The sequence below is a fragment of the Amblyomma mixtum genome, chromosome 3 (genome assembly GCF_055824585.1).
Source record: "Amblyomma mixtum isolate Tamu chromosome 3, ASM5582458v1, whole genome shotgun sequence".
NCBI lineage: Eukaryota > Metazoa > Arthropoda > Arachnida > Ixodida > Ixodidae > Amblyomma > Amblyomma mixtum.
The window spans coordinates 246568753-246589643 of NC_143014.1; the positions used below are offsets into that span (position 1 = coordinate 246568753).

General features: G+C 47.4%; 1 protein-coding gene across 10 annotated transcripts in view; it reads right to left on the reverse strand.

The window, feature by feature from the left end:
* LOC149354263 (monocarboxylate transporter 12-B-like) overlaps nucleotides 1-20891 on the reverse strand; it is an 84595-nt gene that overhangs the window by 21940 nt on the left and 41764 nt on the right. For 6 of the 10 annotated variants that reach the window (XM_089583243.1, XM_089583236.1, XM_089583237.1 and 3 more), the window contains one exon: nucleotides 8905-9163. In XM_089583243.1, coding sequence (XP_089439369.1) covers nucleotides 8905-9133 — 229 coding nt within the window. In that variant the 5' untranslated portion in view covers nucleotides 9134-9163. Of the gene's footprint in view, nucleotides 1-8904; nucleotides 9164-14914; nucleotides 15273-18295; nucleotides 18320-20891 lie in introns of those variants that run through there. The other 4 variants (XM_089583245.1, XM_089583244.1, XM_089583235.1 and 1 more) reach the window with 4 other exon arrangements.

Consider the following 20891-nt stretch of genomic DNA (forward strand, 5'->3'; position numbering starts at 1 on the left):
GCCTCCACACGCTGAATGTCTGCATGGCAGAGGTGCGCCGCGTCTTCAGAGGCTCTCTTTCGTCCTTCGCACTCGCAGAGTTCGATTGTTTGCGCGGGTACGGAGCGAGGAAGGAAGGCAAACGGGCCGGCGTCCGCCACCCGGTGTACTGTATGCGGACGGCTGCTGACGTCGCACGAGCAGCGGTCGCTGATCGGAGCTGAACACGCGCCTGCTGTTTTCCAAGCGAGAGCAGCCACCCAACGCGGCGGCCACGAGACACCGACCACTGCTGTTTTTGATACCGTCCTTGAAGCAACTTAAGCGCACTGCGTACGCTGAAATTGAAAAAAAAAAAAAACATTTCTTTTTAGTTTTCCCATCCATCTCGTTCGCTAAAACCGTGCTGAACATTATTCGGTGTCTCACATTTTTTTCTGCCCTTTGGTACCGCCAGAACATCCCGTTATGCAAAACAAAGTGGCGAGAGGGCACGCCTAATTTCATCGCAGCTTACCCTCATTGCCATTCTGCCGATGTCGAGAGGAAACTAGGATTTTTTTTTTTTAAAGCTGAGGTGATTCTATAATAGCACTGAGGCAAATTGGAAATGTACGTGGTATGTTTTATGAACGCTGGCACGATTTGCCCTGTGCCGTGAGAGGCGCGATTTCTTCACTCCTGCGCGGTAATTGTGAGAGTTTTCTTTCGCCTTTGGTTGGGTAGATAGAAAGGAAGCGTAAGGCTGCACGGGCCACGTGTTTCCGTGTGTTCGCAACCGACGGCGACCCCTGCCACGGGCTGTGCTCGAAACAGCCCCACTCTTGGCGAGCGTACAAAAGCCGGAAAGACGGACGACGAACGAGCCTATGCTCCGCAGATACTCGCCCGGATGAGTTCTTCGCGCCGTAAAGCCTGTTTTCCCCCAACCAGCTCAGCCAGGGCGTCTCAGGGGGTGTTTCCAAGGGCCAGTCGAAAATGACAGCGATTCATTCGACCTTGGCGTTTGGGAGTGCGCACTTTAGCCTTCTTATGATGCCCGTCTCCCAATTACCATCTTAGACGTAGCGCTCTGATGGCTGCAGCATGGCTCGAGAAGTCCTGTGATACCCCTGGTGACATCCCAAGGCACTTGGGACATTACCGGGTAGCTACATCGTGAGTTGGTCGTGTGATGTAAACCGTCGTCGAAAATACTTTGCTGGTAGGGATGCAGAACAAGTCACAAAGGAGGCTGCAGAAGCAAACTCAGAAGCATTGGCACTGGCACTGAATACACGGCTGGCATACCTACTAGACAGTTGTTGCACTGCATGTTTTCGTTTGAACAAACTTCTTATATACTTATATTATAAACTTATATTTAGGGTCTTCGATTCTAAATATAACAATTGTCATATTTTGTTACATTTCACCCATTATTCTGAAAACAAGAAAAGTTAGATGGTAATTTTTTCCCCACCTTTATCAACTCAGATATGCAGACATGCTGAACTAGAACGGTACATAACTGCGCTGTACTTTTTTTTTCTAAAAACTCCTACGCAGCAGCTGCTTTTTCCAGAAAGTTTTATTTTATAAAAGCAGAAAAAAAAAACGTTCCGGAAAACAGCTACCAGACTGAATATTTGTTGCAAGCGACACTTCTAGTTCAGTTAATGGAAGATAGAACGGGGAATAAATTAAAACAATCTCGAATGAGCTCTCTGTTGTAGTTGCTGAAAAACGGGTCTTGTATGTGCCTAAATATAAATGGCAAGTATAAAGCCTTTAAAACACGAAAGAAAAAGTTTACGCATGACTTTCATGGGTGGGCTCTAAAAAGAACGCCCCCGCACTTTGCTGCCTTGCGATTATTTAACCACCTTGACCTTGGTGAGCTACTAAGTTATACGAGGGCTCTATTTTTTGTGGTAAAATAGCGTAAAACAAACTGCTGTACGATGCCGGTTAGAGGCAGAGGCAGGTTAGAGAGTCAGTCAGTCAGTCAGTAAGTCAGTAAGTCAGTAAGTCAGTAAGTCAGTCGGTCGGTCGGTCGGTCGGTCGGTCGGTCGGTCGGTCGGTCGGTCGGTCGGTCGGTCGGTCGGTCAGTCAGTCAGTCAATCAATCGATCGATCAACCAGTCAGTCAGTCAGTCAGTCAGTCAGTCAGTCAGTCAGTCAGTCAGTCAGTCAGTCAGTCAGTCAGTCAGTCAGTCAGTCAGTCAGTCAGTCAGTCAGTCAGTCAGTCAGTCAGTCAGTCAGTCAGTCAGTCAGTCAGTCAGTCAGTCAGTCAGTCAGTCAGTCAGTCAGTCAGTCAGTCAGTCAGTCAGTCAGTCAGTCAGTCAGTCAGTCAGTCAGTCAGTCAGTCAGTCAGTCAGTCAGTCAGTCAGTCAGTCAGTCAGTCAGTCAGTCAGTCAGTCAGTCAGTCAGTCAGTCAGTCAGTCAGTCAGTCAGTCAGTCAGTCAGTCAGTCAGTCAGTCAGTCAGTCAGTCAGTCAGTCAGTCAGTCAGTCAGTCAGTCAGTCAGTCAGTCAGTCAGTCAGTCAGTCAGTCAGTCAGTCAGTCAGTCAGTCAGTCAGTCAGTCAGTCAGTCAGTCAGTCAGTCAGTCAGTCAGTCAGTCAGTCAGTCAGTCAGTCAGTCAGTCAGTCAGTCAGTCAGTCAGTCAGTCAGTCAGTCAGTCAGTCAGTCAGTCAGTCAGTCAGTCAGTCAGTCAGTCAGTCAGTCAGTCAGTCAGTCAGTCAGTCAGTCAGTCAGTCAGTCAGTCAGTCAGTCAGTCAGTCAGTCAGTCAGTCAGTCAGTCAGTCAGTCAGTCAGTCAGTCAGTCAGTCAGTCAGTCAGTCAGTCAGTCAGTCAGTCAGTCAGTCAGTCAGTCAGTCAGTCAGTCAGTCAGTCAGTCAGTCAGTCAGTCAGTCAGTCAGTCAGTCAGTCAGTCAGTCAGTCAGTCAGTCAGTCAGTCAGTCAGTCAGTCAGTCAGTCAGTCAGTCAGTCAGTCAGTCAGTCAGTCAGTCAGTCAGTCAGTCAGTCAGTCAGTCAGTCAGTCAGTCAGTCAGTCAGTCAGTCAGTCAGTCAGTCAGTCAGTCAGTCAGTCAGTCAGTCAGTCAGTCAGTCAGTCAGTCAGTCAGTCAGTCAGTCAGTCAGTCAGTCAGTCAGTCAGTCAGTCAGTCAGTCAGTCAGTCAGTCAGTCAGTCAGTCAGTCAGTCAGTCAGTCAGTCAGTCAGTCAGTCAGTCAGTCAGTCAGTCAGTCAGTCAGTCAGTCAGTCAGTCAGTCAGTCAGTCAGTCAGTAAATCAGTGAGTCGGTTTATTTATTAGCCATGCCTGCCGTCACTTATTACACAATTGGCCCGACTTTAGAGGCATGCTTAGGACACAGTCCTAATATCGACAAGCTTACATCGCGCTCTGCAGCTGAAGTACTATACGAAGCTCGAGCTTTCGAGGAAAATGTACCTTTATTTCTGATGATGACGTCTTCCAACTAGACTGCTCGTCGACTAACGCAGGAAGCTGCCCCTCTCAAAGCCAGACCTGTACTTGGGGCTTGTAGTCCAGGCTGTAGCCAATCAAGGCCACTGTCGCGGATGCGTTCAGCCGGCGTCGCCAGTAAAAGATCCTCCTCGACGAGCGCACGTGGCTTGCGAAAATCTTAAACCTTTCACAATTCACGAACGATGATGATTAGTACCTCATCCTCTTTGATAAGACGCAAAGAGCCCGCAAATCTGCTTGCGTTAGCAGGTCGTTTTGCATATCACGCCTATGCATGTAAGCACTCTTTTTTAAATTTTGAACGGAAGAAAACGCTAGTGATAGCTACACAAATTCTCAGCGTGCAGCTTGATTATGGCCGATGAAAAGTTTAATAGGCCCTTGAGTAAGTAATTAAATCACAATAATTACCCTTGGACCACCATACCTAGACTGTTGGCTCGGGAGCGATCAGGAGCCAAAACTTTCGTTGGCTTTTCGTTGCGAGGCCCTTCTTGGAAAAGATGATGTCGTCAGAATTGGCGCACAATCCGCCTTTAATTATGCAACTACGCAAGCGCTTCGTCTGCGCCAGCGTCGACGCGACACGTACGAGAGCAGCATGCAAATAATACACGCGCGCGATGCCTTATCGCGACCGGCTGAAGATGATAGCGTCTTTTCATGCAGCGTGGCTGCCAGAAGAAAACTTAAAGGAAAGCGCAGAGGCTCGTTCGCCATCGTCGGATGAAAAAGAGGCTTATTGCTATTTCTTCCGGCAGTGTAAATGGCTAGCCCTTTGTGCCATAGGCGGTGCAAGCAAGGAGAAATTATTATTTTATTTCTTTCTAAATGCTCTAACTAACCAATGATTGAAATAAAGGGCATATTTTACACTGAATATTTCGATCCACGTGGTATGTGGTCTTACAAGCAAAGAAAAACACAGCCTGAGAAGCGCTTGCCTCGCACTTTGATTCCCCAAATACACAATAAGCCAATTATGCAACGCAGTTGCATTTTTAGTGTAACCTTTAACTGTATTTCGGAGCTTTTCACCGTTAATCCAGACTTCACGTCTGGACGTTGAGTGGTTGCGTGATAAAATGAGCTCTCTATTCGAAACAGTGAAGAAAAAGAAATGACTACATGATTGCGTTTTTTCTATAATGCGTTTGACCAGCGCAGCTGTTTCGTGCTTTTGTGGTTTGCGCTTTTGCGGCGCGAACAGCGTGGCGTCATCCTGGCATCCGTTGCGCCCCACGACCCTTATCTCAGCCTGTTCTGACTTCGGGCAAATCGGGCTGAATTCACAAGGCTCCCCGCACATGAAGTCGGCTGGTATCAGCAGGGACGTTGGATTCGCCCCCGTTAGCGATCGTGACTGGTCAGAGCATGGGTATCAGCACTTCACGTACCGAATCTCAGCGTGCGGATAACTTGCGAATTCAGCCGCTGTAGACGTCGCACAAACTTCGAACACGACAAGTATTTAGAAAGTTATTTGTGTTCCTTACATTCTACACAGTCAGACTCTCCTTGGTATTTTATGTGGCTCAGATTAGTTCGGCTGCTGCCTTCGTCAAGCCCGTGAGAAATGTCTTTCAACCGGTCCCCCCTGTGCTTTTAAGGCTGTTGGCATGGTGAATTCACAACGAAAGAGGCTTGTCACGCGTCAGGGTATGGCCAGAGTGGCCGCTGAAGATGAAGTGCGCGCGACGTGCCGGCAGGCGGCGCTTTCTGCGGCGCAGTGCCACCGAATGCAGGTGAAAACGCCTGTTTTGCTTCGTTCGCCCTGTCAGTTCGGCGTTATAGTCCTGCGGCCGTTTCGTTAATCGAGCAGCCAGCAGAGCGGCCCGAACACGCTAGTTCTCCCACATTTCCTCCTGTGTTTCGAGGAAAACAAGATTGTTTTCATTTTTTTGTTCCCTTGAAATTTATTTCGACACGAGCATTGCTAATGCGCGGGAGCAACGCCAAGCGTCACCGCAGCAGCGCTACTCCGGGACGGTTCGCTGTGCACGACGGCGTCTTGACAAGGTGAATTACGCTTTGGCGCTGTTCGCCGGCGTGCCGCACCGGCAAGTATTGCCGGCAGAATTCGACTCTCGCGGTTCAAGGTGATAGTGACCCTCCGCTCTCCATAATAATTACCCCGGTCGTCTTGTTATTGCCGCCGCCGAGTCCCGTGGCGTAACCGCATCGCGCGAACGGAAGGGAGGCGAACAAGGCGCTTACAAGATTACTACTTAGATTAGGCAATTCGCGAGGAAAAATTCTTTATTGCTTGACACTATGAGCTTGCACCTAGAGCGATGGCGTCAATAGTGTTACGCGGGCTTTCTTGAAGATGCGGCTGTAAAGCTTTCACTCGATGAGGACAAGAAACTCAGAACACAGGGAGTGTAAGCGCACGCGCTTTAGCAATAGTTGTTCCTTTTGGGGCGTAAGGGTCGCGGACGTAAACATGGTCATTAACTGCAGCATTGCTACGGGTTCCATTAGGGTGAGACGCTAGGGTCGCCACGCGCCTTCCCTTAACAACTTCTCGTTGTCATGGAGTGTGTAAAGGGTCTTTAACATTCCTCCTGCCTTTTTATGGTTGCCTGTTTCGAGCTCACAACTGTCGAGATCTGCCGAGAGCACCTTAGGCTACGCAGTTGAGATGGTTCCACACTCTTAACTAATCATGCTGCTACGCAGTGATTCAGGCGCAATGGGGTTCGATCTTCGGTGAGAAAGCACGCTCTGGCACACTGCATTCACAGATTCCGCCTTAAATGACAAGAGAGACATAAGTTTAACGATTGGAAGGGTAAATTGGTCGGCCGGGAAGATGAATATCTGACCAGATACTCAGCTGTGGGAAGGGGAAGAGGAGAAGAAATAGGGCAGTAATGGGTGGTGGTGTGGTGAGAAGAGAGATGTTATGTACACGCACATTTGATAGCATCACAACCGCAAGTCCACGCCCGTGTCGCTCAAAAAGCATGAAAACGTACGCATTGCCTGGACTGCTTTCCAACTCTGCAGCGAAGCGCCTACAGCAGTAAGTCTTCCGAAAGTGGCCTGCTGTCCAAACGCTTCAAGAAAGCGACCAACGTCAGTCTTTCGCGCGCATATACTGGACGCACCCCTAGTATATGCTTCACAGTTGCATTAAGAACAGTCAGGGGAGTCCGCTCGTCCAACTAAATATAAACACTTTCGCGTCTATGCATCAAGCATGCATGTGAGCGCGAAATTCCACGTGGAACCAAGCATTTAATTGCCGGTCTTTTAAGCCGGAGGTGCCGAGATTCTGGCTGGGCTCAGTATCTCGCCGTCGCACTCTTAATAAAGTTCGGAATAAGACAAGTGGTGTAAGGCACAACTGTACGGAGGCTAATAACTTCCAGCTAATGCTTCTCCGTGTTATTTAAGAGCTCCCGACATTTTTTTGCACGGCAGCTCGACGACGCTGCATGCATGACGATCCCCTCGCATCTCTCGTTCGCCCTGTCCGTCGCTGGCCAGCACAGAATTGTGAAATATCTACGGTACACTTGCACGTTTTTCCCAGATTTCTTTTTTTTTTCGGTTATATTTTGTGCCCTTCTCCGACGCAAGGTGTCTGTGAATGATGGAAGTTTACAAACAACCCCATCGAAAATAATACCGTTTCATTGTTGTCAGATAGTAAAGAGCAGCTCATTTTGGGTTTACAGTATTGCTGGATGCAGCGTTGGTGCCGTAGGTTCTATTTGTTCTCCTTTTTTTATTAGATTTAATTTCTTACTGCCGGAACGACAGCATGATTTCGAATTCCTAGAACGCGCGATTCAGCGCATAATCTTTGTCAAGAAGAAACAGCCTCGCATACAAAGGGGGAAAAAAAGATGAGATCCATGAAAGCAAGCCGCACGAGGGGCGAGCCAGGAGTTCGTGAACAAGTTGCATATTAAGAGGCCTTTTTCGAAGTCGCCTCCTTTACATAAATGAACCAGCCCCAGGGCAATCTCAGTGGTCAAAAGCACCCTTGAAAGTTATTTTTGTCGATGTCCTTCAGGGTACCCTGCAATATCCTCCTAATCTCATTTATCGGCAAAAGGCTCTTACATTATTAAGTTTAATTTTCAGTTTCCGGACCATCAGTTCGGCTAAGTCGGGTCGGTTAGAGAGTCGGGAAAACACAGTGCCGTGTTTCAGGAAGCTGAACACTAGCCGTATTGGAGCGGGTAACGAGATGCATGACAACAACCGAGGTGCGTCGTTATAATGCATCATGGCATCAACCCGCTCCTGGAATGCACTGCATTAAAGTTTGACGAGCACAAATAGGACTGCCGCATGCCACGGTGCATCACAAAACTGAGGCACATTGTCACGGTGCAACACATAAAAGTTATGACTTTACCGAAGAATTCCCTCACATTGACGTCCAAAGAAAATCGTACTGGAACAATCTATTCGCTTTCTGTCATTCAAAGGCGAATTGTTTGTGCGCAAGCGTTTTGGCCCGAAAAAACTGGGTAGCCATCTGCGTCGACGGGCCGAGTTGAAGCATGAATGAAGAGGTCGCCGCTGTTGATGATTTTGTACTCATTTTGAAAGGCTTGAATTAGTTGTATGCTTCAATGGCTCCCAAAGGTGCATCGTCAAATGCTATTTCCAGGATTTTATGGATGTACGAGTCTGCAAGAAAATTTGAAGCAATTTTTTTTTTCAAATGAGCCACAAATTTGATCGGGAAGAGGCTCAGTGACTTCACAGAAATGCAGAGTATGAACAAATGCGGCTTTCCACTGCAACAATAACTTGAGCGTGGTGTCTACTTGTACGAGCAGTACACGTCTTTCGGCGTTGCAGACATAAGCACTTGGGGCATTACTTCATGCATTTTATGCGCGACTAGTAGAAGCTCGATACACCATAGCCTGCATTTAGACGTTACTTTGCGTGCTTCTTGTTCTGCTAGCGGATTCGACCTTATCTTGTTTGTCTCAAATAAAGAGAGTAGCTTATTCGCCCCACTTTCTTTGCCTGTGGCGTCTAAAAAGTTCGCAAGCATTAAGACGCCTGAATATGTGCCGCAAGAAAAAAAAATTGAAATATTCTATCTAATGCATCCTTTCAAGAGCTGCAACGAGTACAGCTCTTTCACGGGGTTACCTGAAAAAATAAAATGCACTACTCTTCCATTTGTACTGTGCATGTTAAAGAACCCCAGGTGGTGGAAATTTCCGGAGCCCTTCACTACGGCGTCCCTCATAGCCTCAGCCACTTTGGGACGTTAAAACCCCATAAACCATAACTCTTTCGTGTGTTCTTTTTTTTTTCACCCTGGTTTGCTTTATAACGCGTCTCTTGAACGTTGAATTCGTTTATTTCACGCTTTTGAAGATGAGACCTCTGAGAAATCTAGTCTCTTCCTCCGGCGTTTAGCGCGGCATGTACGCATCCCACCGGTGGTGAGCTCATGCATGCGGCTTGACTTACTTCCAGTGAAGTAGGCACACATCATGGCCGTGAAGGGCTGCGAGGCGGTCTCCCTGGAGGCGCCTGTGTACTTGATGAGTCCCACGTAGAGGACTGGCGTGGAGCTGAGGCCCACCCATCCGAAGAAGGCGTAGGCGGTGCAGAAGACGCCCAGGTACCAGGCCCTCTTGGAGTCGGGGCCCTCGCGCGCTGCCCCCTTGCGGGCGGGTCTGGTCTGCGGCATGGCCATCGGTGTCTCTGCTCACCGGCGCCCAGGGTTCTGCGAGCGAATGCGGCAGTCAGCCTCGTACCCCTCTGCAGTGGCGTCAAGGGAAACCGTAAAAAAACATCTTGCCGTGCCGCAATACGCGTGCCTGCTTTAGGCATTGCTTTGTCGTGGTCCTCTAGCCCATGGCCCCTCGGCACCAAACCGTGTGGTCGGCCAGATAGAGCGACCAAAACCTTGGAAGCATGTCCGAGTAAAAAAGAGAACAACTAGATACCACTCCCTCTTGCAACGTACGCTTTTAGCGGACGACAGTGAGGCGCATTTACTGTAGTATCTTTTACAGTAGGATCCCTCTGTAAGCGTGAGTGTTGGTTGTTTTTTACCTATCGTTTTGCACCTATAGCGTTCGTGCTTGCTCACCTCGTGACCTCGTCATCGTCTCTGTGCGTGTACAGTTATGCGGTCAATGGCGAGTCAAAGTGTAACGGCCAGGTTAAACGGAGACGAGGCCCTTCCTGCCTCATTCAATTTTCATCGGCATCGTTTTCTTCCTGTTTTTGTTTTTTAGCTCTCCTGTCTCAAGGCGAGGCCAGAACGGGAGACCAAAAGTCGCTGCAATTAACAGCCAGCGAGCAGCACTAAGGTCGTGACGCCCTAAATGCCTCGCGTTGAGCCCGCAAACGGCCCTACATCCTTATGACCCGTTATCCGCGTACTCTGGTCACCACCTGATTTGATAACGGCGTCTCGGGAGGAAAAAAACAAAGTCTCAGTGCTGCCAGAGCGTATTCTTTCCGATTGGACCATAAAAAAAAAACACGTCGTCATAGCCGTCACATATGCGCCCCGGCAGGGCGGCTGTGCGCGTCACTATATTGCGGTGGACACCCAAACAGCTAAGCTTCAGCTCGCGCCTGTACGAAGGCGCAGTGAAGAGAAAATTTTCCTTTCATGACCATGTCATGGTGCCTGTGCAGCAGCGAGCCTCGCACATTTCCACACGAGCCCATTTTTTTTCCTTGCTCTCACAGCACACAGGCTTTTTTTCTTGCATTGCTCGTACAAATAAAAGAAAACATGCACGCTATTTTCTGTTCAAGGGGAAGGATAATCACGAAGCTTTTACGTACAGGCTTTGCCATCAGTATGCAGCCGAAGCGATTTGCTTCTCCACCATGCTGTGTGGCTCGTCAGCGTTCCAAATCCCTTGAAGGGCGAGGAACTCTCGCCTTCACCCCTCCGAAAGTTAGGACTTCCGAGATTGCTACCAGAGCCGTACTATACGGCTTAGAAGCTAGCCCCTTGGGCTTTTTACTTTTGTGGAAGGCTGTGCATTTTGTACCGTACCGTACAGGCATAACGTTAGGAGATAGGAAGAGAGCAGAGTGGGGGACAGGGAACAAACGCTAGTTAGTGAAATCTGTAGTCGAAGTCAAGAAGAAATGGACACTAGCAGGCCATGTAATGCGACGGTGGCCGTTGGTCACCAGGGGCAACGGAGTGGGTGCCTAGAGAAGGCAAAAGTAGCAGGGAGTGTTGAGTATCGGGTGGGCAGAACAAATTAAGAAGTTTGCAGGGGATAGGGTGGCTGAAGCTGGCGATTAACAGGGTTATAACTGGAGGTCAATAGGACATACTTTTGTCCTGTAGTGGACAGAGTTGGGTTGGTGTACGTATTACTACGCCGACACTTTAAAACAATTGCCTTTCGCAGGCAAACCTTGTGCACAGTATATCCTCTACATTTATCTCAGTGACAACGTATTTTCGTTGGCTGTTACTAAAGCCAGATGCCATTTCATATACCACACTGTTGAGGTCGTAGAGACAAGCATCTCAGGAACACCGTCAGGTACGGCTTCTGTCAAGTGTGCCACTATTTTTCGCTAGCACCGGGTTCGGAGCGCCACGATATTGGCACGCAAGGAAGTTCCGAGCTTAAGAAGTAGAATACGCGTGGTAGAGGCGCTGTTTCTTACCTACACTTCAAAAGTTGCTTTGGTGCATGGCGTATCTTAAATGAAATTGTTTAAAAGTAGTGAGTTCCTGCTTATATATAGATTTGTAAATATATGCGTGTCTTCGACGTACATGTACTGTTTACAAATCTGCACACACATCGTCAAGTGATTCCGAACTTCGACTACACAAGATTTATTTGCCTTATTTCTTTGCAGTGAAGGAAAACGGATAGTTTGTGAATGTTCCTTTCTGTTTTTTGTCAGCGATGTAGAGCCGTAAAATTGCTCTCGTCAAAAATTACGTCAGTATGAAATCCACTGGTGTCGGAGCAGATACCTGCTAAGGGTATCGAATTACGTGAAGAATCACGTGAATCACGCCGATGAGTCCGCAGCGGAAACCCGTGTGATGAGACTTAGAGGACTAGAGACATCTAATTTTAGTGGCGTTTTTTCTTCTTTCAAATGATGCGTTAGACATTAGAATGCATAGATCACCACGTGACATTCTTCTACGAACGCTAAATAATTTATAATTGATTTTCTTCTCTGATGCTGTTTCGGTTTCATGAACCGAACGAAGGCTGCGACTTGGAGTTGATCTTTAAGACACGTGAGGCACGAAGAAACCCTCAATGTAAACACTGATACGTAGTCTTAATTCACTACAACACTTAAATTGGTCTGATTCAAGAGCTGCAATGACAACAAACAACTTATCAGCAGTTATATTGCAGTTTTTTTCGTACCTCACGTGATCTAAAGGTTAACTACACGGCGCAGCCATCGTTTGGCTGATGAAACCAAAACAGCGTCAAGAATAAATTTAATTGTAAATTATTTAGTGGTCGTACGCGAATATCACGCGATGACACATGTACAGTATTTGGCAAAAGTAGCCAGGTTGCATGACTTGCTTCTAGCTCGTACAGTGGAGCCCTTACAGCTTCCCTGAAGCTGAAATGTTCATTAAAGGTAAGGACTGGGGGTCTTCTTACCTTCCAATACCTTCCGATCTTTAGGAAAGCCACAAGGGCTCCACTATACAAGCTAGAAGCAAGTCATGCAGCCTGGTTACTTTTGAAAGAAGAAAACACGCAAGCGAAAAATTGGTGTCGATAGTCCTTTAAGAAAAGAATTCCACGCAGAAAAAAAAAAGAAAACAAAGGGAAGGCATCACACGTCAGAGGAAAACATTGGGGGGAATGACGTTGGCTTCCAATACACCTTAGAGGCGAGCGGTTCTTGAAGGTAGTCCAGTGCAGGAGTATGCCGCATTTTTCCTCGAGAAATAAGAAATTTTCCTCTTCACGTCTTTCCAAAACGATGCAGGAAGCGAAGGTGCTCAGCACTGGTGAAGCGCAAATACCCGTGTGCACGAGCAAGAGAATCATTCAGTGATCATATCTCACAGATTGCCAAATTAGAGCACAATATTTTGGAGATTAAAGAAAAATACTCCATGTATATCGGTAAAATTGTGAGCACGGCTCTTACGGCTGGCAATAAAATAACAGACCAGGGGATAACGTCTCAATCCCATTCGTTTTTTGGTCCATGATCGGTCGGCGACCGTAGGCAGGCCAGTCACGGTTACCGTCACCGAGACACTAGCGCACCACCAGCGAGCCGATGTTAAAGTGAAGAGGTTTTATGCATCCAACCGCAGATTTACAAAGCTCCTTGGACTTCAGCTAAGGCCTGCACCGCCTTCACTATCTTTCAAATATTGCAGTAGCTCAATAAAGTACTGCTTGTTCGGCGCGACTAAACTGCTTTTGTCTTTTGCAGCCGCTGTTTTCTCAACCTCGCGAGTGGACAGGCCCCACATTTATGAAGGCGTTTATTAAGTCCGTCTTCGTGCCTATACTTTTCTTGTTTGCTTGATTGTTACACACTGCTTAACGCGAAAAAATGCTTTTCAACATGCACAAAAGAGCGTTACTAACAGGATAAAAAAAGGCATTTTCAGTATAGCTATTTTACGCTTGCCCTGAGTTCTCATTGTATATTGATCTAATCGGCAAAAATAACTACTTTAACACACTATGTTTCGCGACAAATGCAAGAACATAAGGGTGGAAACTCATTTTCGAGGGCATAATACACACCGCGTTGATTAGTGCGTCTCACGTGAACAATTTATCGGCCGCTGGAATCAACTTATTTGCGAACCCTTTAGGAAAATACTGTCTTCAGTGGATTCGAGAGGCACATATGCTATCTTAACGCAACACTAAGAGGAAATGGAGATCTTAGTCCCTCCCTCGGAAATGATGCTGCTTCGCGCACTCATCCCACTTGCGCTAAGGCCGACCAGTTAAATTCGCCGGGTAAAATTCGCCCCTTGTTCAGACACTTATAATTCGACCCATTGGATTATTTCGGAAAGTGCGTAGAGGACTGCGTGACCCTCTTCTCAGTATTATGAAACTTGGACGGAAGGCATGCGCGTTCGCACGCCTCCCTTCCTCATTTCAGAATACTCAAAGTGGAACCATCGGGTAGTATGCACGTGGCTGACTTTCGGATTCAACACAGAGTACGTTAGAGGATACTCAACAAGCTACGCGTACTCATCTCCCTAGGCAGTGTTGCAGTCGTTACGTTGGACGCCGCAGACACAAGTGCACGCTGCATGCGCGGGAAATCGTAAGAATATTTGCAGGTCAAAGAGGATGTGTGAATAATTATGACTGAGATTGCATACTGTCGGCATGAAAAGTGAGCTGACCACAGAAGCGCATTTAAAGTTTTATTTCTTGAAACCAGGCATAGAAGTAACGCCGTCGGTAGATGTTAAGCACGGTAAACAGCGCTGGTCACACTCGGCATTTTTTGACTGCAGTGTTAAGCAGTACTGAACTAGAACTTTAAAGTCCTTTCCGTGGTCCATTTACTTTTCCTGCCGATAGGACATTCGCGTAATCCATAGTACTACTCTGAGCTGGCGATTTATTAGCTTACTAGCTTGAGCTATAAAAGTCCGCAGCGTACCGTTCAGCTTAACAGGGGAATCGCTTGGAAAGGTGTCTAAGACTTGAAGCATCGTTCTAGTGCTTTGGTGGCATCAGATTCTTTACAGACCTTTACTACTCTTGCACATTTCTACTGTCACATAGACACGAATGTATTGCAAACTTGCTGACTGCCTAAGTCGGATGCGCTACTTCCAGATGAACGCATACTACCGCGAACCTGAGCCTGCAACCAACTACAGCAGGCTTGTTTTTCTCGGATGCTGCCTGAAGCAATATAACAACTGGAGTTATCACACAACGGGCGCACTTTGGCGCAAACCTCTTTAGTATATGAAGTCAAAGCTCTGAAATTCCTAACTGGGTGCTGCTCCCAATGTAGTGCTGTAGTGCCCAGCTTTCAGATGTCGGAAAATATATAAAGGAAATTGTAGCAGTCTAAAAAGCGACTCGCATTGCTTGACTGTGGTTACACTTTTGGGTTTGTGTGACGCCCTCTCGAAATTCATGCACTAATTTTCCAGCTATCATTGGCGTCCAGATATGTCGACCGTTTCCAACCCCCCTTCCATGCTTTTTCTCAGGTCCAGCTTGCTAACCGAAGGATATCTTATGACCATATCCCAGCAGCAGCAAAAAGGGCAAAAGGGATACAGCCTCACCCATCCTTCTTTTCAGAATAAAAAGGCAACGAAGAAAAAATCCTGCGCAGGCCTTTCAATGAAGCGAATGACGAAGTTCGGGCAACGCTTGAGAACCAATATGCTGCTGCTTGGATGTTTAGCGCTCTAAGACAGCCACGGACGAGAGACGCGGACTCAACTGCGTCATCTACCTTAACCCCGCCGCTTCAACTCTCGTACCCAGACATCCATCGCTTCTTGCTTGCGAATCGCGCGGCTACGCCGTTGCAACGGCCCTCGGCGCTGACCGCGAGTGGCGTTTAGGCGAAGCGGCTGCGGCGCCAGGCCCGGCTACTCACCAGGGAGAACACCGACTCCTCCAGGCGCTTCTCGGAGTGAGTGTCACGTCACGGAGGGGGTGCTAACAGCAGCGGCCGCTCGTAAAACAAATTGACCAACCTGAGAAGCAGTTGTTCTCGGCGAACCCTTATCTCCGGCCAACGTCGACGGTAAGGGGAACGCATCGGGACTCCCGGCTGTTTCGTCTCGGCGCCAAGGGGCACATGCGGCCGGCCGCGGTGGTGCCGCTACCGGCGACTGCCGTACCGCGGAGAACTAACGCTTTCTGGGAGGCATATGCTAGCGGCTCGAACTCGTGCACTGCGCTCGGACGCATGCAAGCGGTCTGGGTACCGGCGGTCCGCGTGCGGGCTCAAGCGTGGACAGCTGCTGGAAGGTCGACGTCGACCGTATGGCCTGCTCGTCGTTATCTTGCACGCAACAGCTCTACGCAATGGACATATCAAAACCCGAATAACGAGTACGGACGGACCGGGTTTGCTTTTTTAAGGGGCAAAAACTCAGCGGCACACGAAACAGCGGCGGCAAGCTAATCCAGTTGGGTCATCTTTGAACTCGTCTGGTGGCGGTCAAGTTGATGTAGCCGCGTGCGTTAGTCGTTTGTTGGTACCGAACGCTGCTTGACGTTCAGCAGCACTTTCGGGTTCTCCGCGGAGCGTTCATAAAAAAAAAGCATCTTCACCGTAGTGAATATTTATTGTTACTACCATTGTGCTTTGCCAGCATCATCTCAGGTGCACTTTCGTGTACGAAATATGCAAACAGCAACGTATTCTCATTGAACAACAAATAAGCCTGCGTGACCTCACCGGAATAACAGCCAGAAAACTTGCGTCTTCACAAGCCAGTTGCAGCTATTATACAGGAAAATAATTGATAGTTTTGAAATGACAACCAGCCGTTCCGATTTTCTTCATATATATACATATATTCCCTTCCAGTAAATTCCTAAATACAAAGCAGCAGAAAAAAGATATTTTGTTTGGCCACAATTTCAACTACAATGGTGTCTTTTTTTGTTAATATCTCGCAAAGCTTACTTAGCACATGAAGACTTCTATGCGATGTAACTCGTAGCCAGACCACCCCACCGAGAAGCCTAGCGCCCAGCATCAATATTATTGTAGTGGGATACAAAAGGGAACGTTGATGGTTCTGTTTCCATGTGTCGCCAAGGCTTTGTGTCTCCTCTCGGCAGCGCAAGCCTCTTGTCCAGAGAGGCAGGTCAGGCGCAACGTGGCTTTGTTTCTATCCTAGAAAGTGCAAGCTTGCTGTAAGCTGCAGAGAGGTAGGCCTAGCGCAACGTGGGCGGTGCAAGCCATCATTGGCCAGTCGTGCGTCGACTTTTTGAATTGAAGATAAGTTCCTGAACAAGTTCCCCCTTCCTCCGTATAATACAGTCCGACCTGTGGTGACAGAACGCGAGCTACCCTGGCTCACCAACAGCCATGGACGAATGAAATAAACGCGAGGAGCTTTGAGCGCTGAGCCATTTCTGCGGCCATAGAATGTTCACTCGTTCTTCGTGCTCCTGTTACTTTTCGGCTTACATGCGCGTTTATTTTACCACAGCACATTTAATCTTGCCTTTTTCTAGAAACATCGCCTGACTCTTTGCCATGCTTTCCTTCGTGCTGATTTCACATCGGCGGCCAGTGTTGCTGCCTTGCTTCCTCCCGCCCTACAGTGGCGGACCCTCTCCAAAGTCGTGAAAGGTGCGCGCGCGTGCTGCTTAATCCACGTCGGGCCCTTGCTCATTGGGTACCTATTAGAGGAGTGTTTCTCCAACGAAACACCGTCTATTCCCAGTATTGCTCTTCAGCGCCGTACAATAGACAGAAGAAGCGAAATGTCGCTAGCTGCTGCACATTGGACGCTTCGGTTATTAAATTTAGGGCGTCGAAGGAGTCACGACTGACTCTGTCTTCGAAATATTTCGCTACTCCGTTTTAGCGCTGTGTATGCTCTGTATGGCAGTCTAATTTATTCTCCATTCAGTCCTTTAGAGATGATGGCGCCAGTCATCAGCTGTAAATCAATTTGTAATGAGAAATCCGTAATTAGTGTGAAGCTTGCCTCGGTTTGAAGCACTTTGTTTTTGTGCGACTGTTTGGTTTTGTTATTTCTGCTTTGTTTTCGCAAATATTTTGAAATTTGAAGGGGTGAACTTTTGCTGCACCTGGATGTAGCTACTGACACTTTGCTTTTGTTGTCTATTTGGTGTTACCAACTATACTCGGCTATGTGAATATGGCACTCAGTGTTATTGAGTAGTAGTATATCGTCCTGGGACGGACCATATACTCTGGCTTCTACATTTAACACGTCGTCACTGCTGGTTCAAGCGCATTGGAACATAACCAGAGTAAATGCCCATTTGCACATTCATCTTTTCGTGAAATTATTTGGCTTCGAGGGCATCATATATTCTTAAAAGGAATCCCTGGCACATTTTTCCCGGTACTATCGTACTTCTATCTCCTCGTTCGACAAATGAAATTCACTACACGGCAGCGGAAATGTACCGTTCAGGTGGCGCAGGTTTTCACCTTTACTACGCGCTGAACCGGCCATACTAGTATCGCAAAAATCAGTCGCACACTGTGTAGTAGCGGGAATGAGACTGTTGTAGTCGTGTCTCTGGTACCCTGGTACGTGATGTATTTTTTAAGCACTCGAGATGGGCAATTTCCCTGAAAATGTTTTTTTTTTATCTTTTCCTCTCTCGTCCTCTCCTTTAAACCTTGTTCCTTCCTGCAACCTGATGCTTATTTCGTAAAATTTGCTGGTCCTTTCAACCTCACTTTCACTTCGTTGTCTTTGAGGACGAGGGGGGAAAAGAAGAAAAAAATGTGAGCATTTGCACATCCCTGGTATTTACTGTTGAAAGTTTCTTTTTGCCACAGACAAAGACGAACGTATGGGAAGGAACCCAGAGGCTTGACTTCTGGGGCAGGGGTTTTCGACGTAGTTTCTCACAACACAGCGCAGAAAATCGACTTCAACGGAGAGAAAGACTTTGAACACACAGGCGCTGACTACCAAACGGCCCCTTAGCGACAATCGAAGAGGACTGTGCACGCTGCCAGCATCCCCAGTTTTATGAGAGCACTACTAAACGGAGTCTAAAAATCATGAGAGGAATCCCAATGGGAGAAAAAAAAAGATATCGCGACTGTACTAAAATACGCACCGAGCAAAACGCCTGTAAGCCAAGCAAGCCGCTAAAATCAAAGCAAAATTGAAGTGAAAAACGTTTACCCGACAGGCAAAGTCTCTTTCGCGGTAAAGAAGCGACGTTCTGCTTGTGCGGGTAGCAGTATGCCGGCCAAACTGATAGGCGAAGTGGAGAGATTCAAGAAACATGCTTAGCACGCGTCGCCAGGTCTGCAAGGTCACCTGGCCGCACATCGCAAGCAGTGTGGTTGCTCCGTTCTATTCCAAGAATGCCGCGTCGTGTTAAAGAGCATGAATGCTTACGACAGAGACTGACGCCGCTAGGGCCTGGCAGGCAGGTTCAAACAGAGTGAGCGTGGCGGGGGAGTATGCACTGACGTCACAGCGGCGACCATTTATGGTGCATGCAGCATGGCGGAAGGCTGTATGTCTAATCAGCTTATCGCGACCTGCTCCGCTTTGCATTGGTGAAGCTGCACCACAAAATGGCCCCCATGACGTCACATGAATACCTCGGATATCCTGCTCGGTTGAACAGGACGGGCTAAGGGCTAACGTAACATCGAGGCCCTTGAAATGATTCAACGCAAAGCCGTCCGTTTTATTTTTTCAAAGTATCGTGTAACTGACTCACCAACGACCCTCATGCGAACTCACGGTATTGAAACATTACAGCTGCGGCGGAAAATTCAAAGACTGAAACTACTTTTCTTACTAAAAAACCATAAACTGTCTATGAATGCAGACCCCTTCCTCAAACCTAACACTACGCGCCAAACACGAAATCATCATACACAATCATTAATCCCTTACAGTGCTAGGATTAACGCCTTTAAATACTCATTTTTTCCACGCACCATTGAGGAGTGGAACAGGTGTCCGCCATATCTCTTAACCAGAGCTGATTCTTTTGACTCTATGTTTTCTTCACTGCATTTAATTTGAGAGCCATTTATTTCTACGTTTACTTTTTGTATTTTGCATCTGAGCCTTGTATTTATTGCTGTATTTTGTGTTACAACTTGTATTTAACATTTTTCAATTTTGCTAAACCTGTTCTTTTTTTCATATATTATGTATTCGCCCCTCCTGCTTGGGCCTACTGTAGGCCTGCAGTATGTTCTAAATAAATAAAATAAATAAATAAGTCAATGTACGTGACTAATGTTCTCGTTTTCATGACTGAAAAGAAAAAAAAGGTAAAGCTTTAGAAGCTCAACAGAGCTTTATTCATTCGGGCACTGCACTGTGTCACGAGCTCGTTATAGCGTGACACGAGTAACTGAGTTATTATTTTTTTCTTTTCGTCAAACAAGCGGGCCCATACAAAATAACCACGTTGTCGGCAGTCTGTCTTTTGTTTTTAGTGGCTTTCATGCTATGTGCTGATTTTTGTGTTGTTGCGATTGCTTTTTGCTTCCATTGGCACTCTGTTCCCTGTTTGCTATCTCACTATAGTTGTGCTTAAATGAAACTGAGAATGCTGACAAGGTATACATTTACATATCTGTTGGTCTGTGGCGAAGAAACTAGTTGGTAATCTACGCGTACGTGTCCGTGTTTCGCCCCGTTGTGGCAATGCTTGCGCCGTGCCCTTAAGAACGTTGAAAGGAACGGCACCTTATGTGTCGCGTTGTTTCTCCTCGCGTGTTCGTCACTGTTCGCGAAAAAAAAAGTTCAACAGTGTGAAACCGTGTTCGTTCAGTGGTTGCACCACCCCCCTAAAAAGTTAGTTCGAAATGTGAAAAGTTGGAGGCCTCTACGCGTTGAAACAATGGGCGCAGTTCTAGAAAGGCACGAGAAAAGCTACGAGAGTTTTGATGCAAAGATGCCGAAATTGTGTACATGTTTGGAGGACGACAACATTCTCTACACAGTGTAGCAAAACTGACGAAGGTATGCATTAAACAGCTATATCAAAGAACGGCAAGGATTAATGACGTTTTCCCGCGTAAAGGAAACTCATAGCTAAGCGCTGCGACGTTGCACACATAGCTTATCTAGCAGGTGACATGCTGAAGATATAATAGGAACATTGAGCTCCTACAATGGCGAAGGGGTTTACTTCGACACTCATCAATTAGCAAGGCATTGTGAACAGTTCGGCAAGTAGCTCGGAACGAGTTAACATTGAGGCACGGTCACCCGTTCCGTCTGCTGCACAGCGTGAACAAAAAACAGCCCTTAAACTAGCATTTTTGAAGTTTGAGGCCGGTACAAAAAACACTCCAGCTAGCAGCACGTAGCGGCGCAAACCAAGTTCGGGGAGTCGCGCGCTTATATGTTGCTAGCGAGTACATTTGGGTAACAAACAACAGAGTGAAGCTTGCGGTCAGAGCCAGTCTGGTGCACCATGCCTTCACGGCAAACGTCATTGGCCAGCTATTTGAAAAAAAAAAAAAAAATAACGGCCGATTTGCCTAGTAAGGTCAGATGCGATTTAGGTGCGCTAGCAGTTCGATTTTTGCTTCGGTTCCGGTGTTCAGATCCAGTGTTCACGGATGGCAGTTGTTCGGATAACGATAATGGATTAATGTCCATATATGCGGAATTGGTCATTCCCTACGTTCATAGATCCCTGGAGGTTTTCGTACTACTACTGGCGCAGTGGTGCAGCGCTGAAGTGATGAGTCAATGGCCTTCTACGGCAGGTGCTGCCATCGGTGGGTATTGGGTTGCT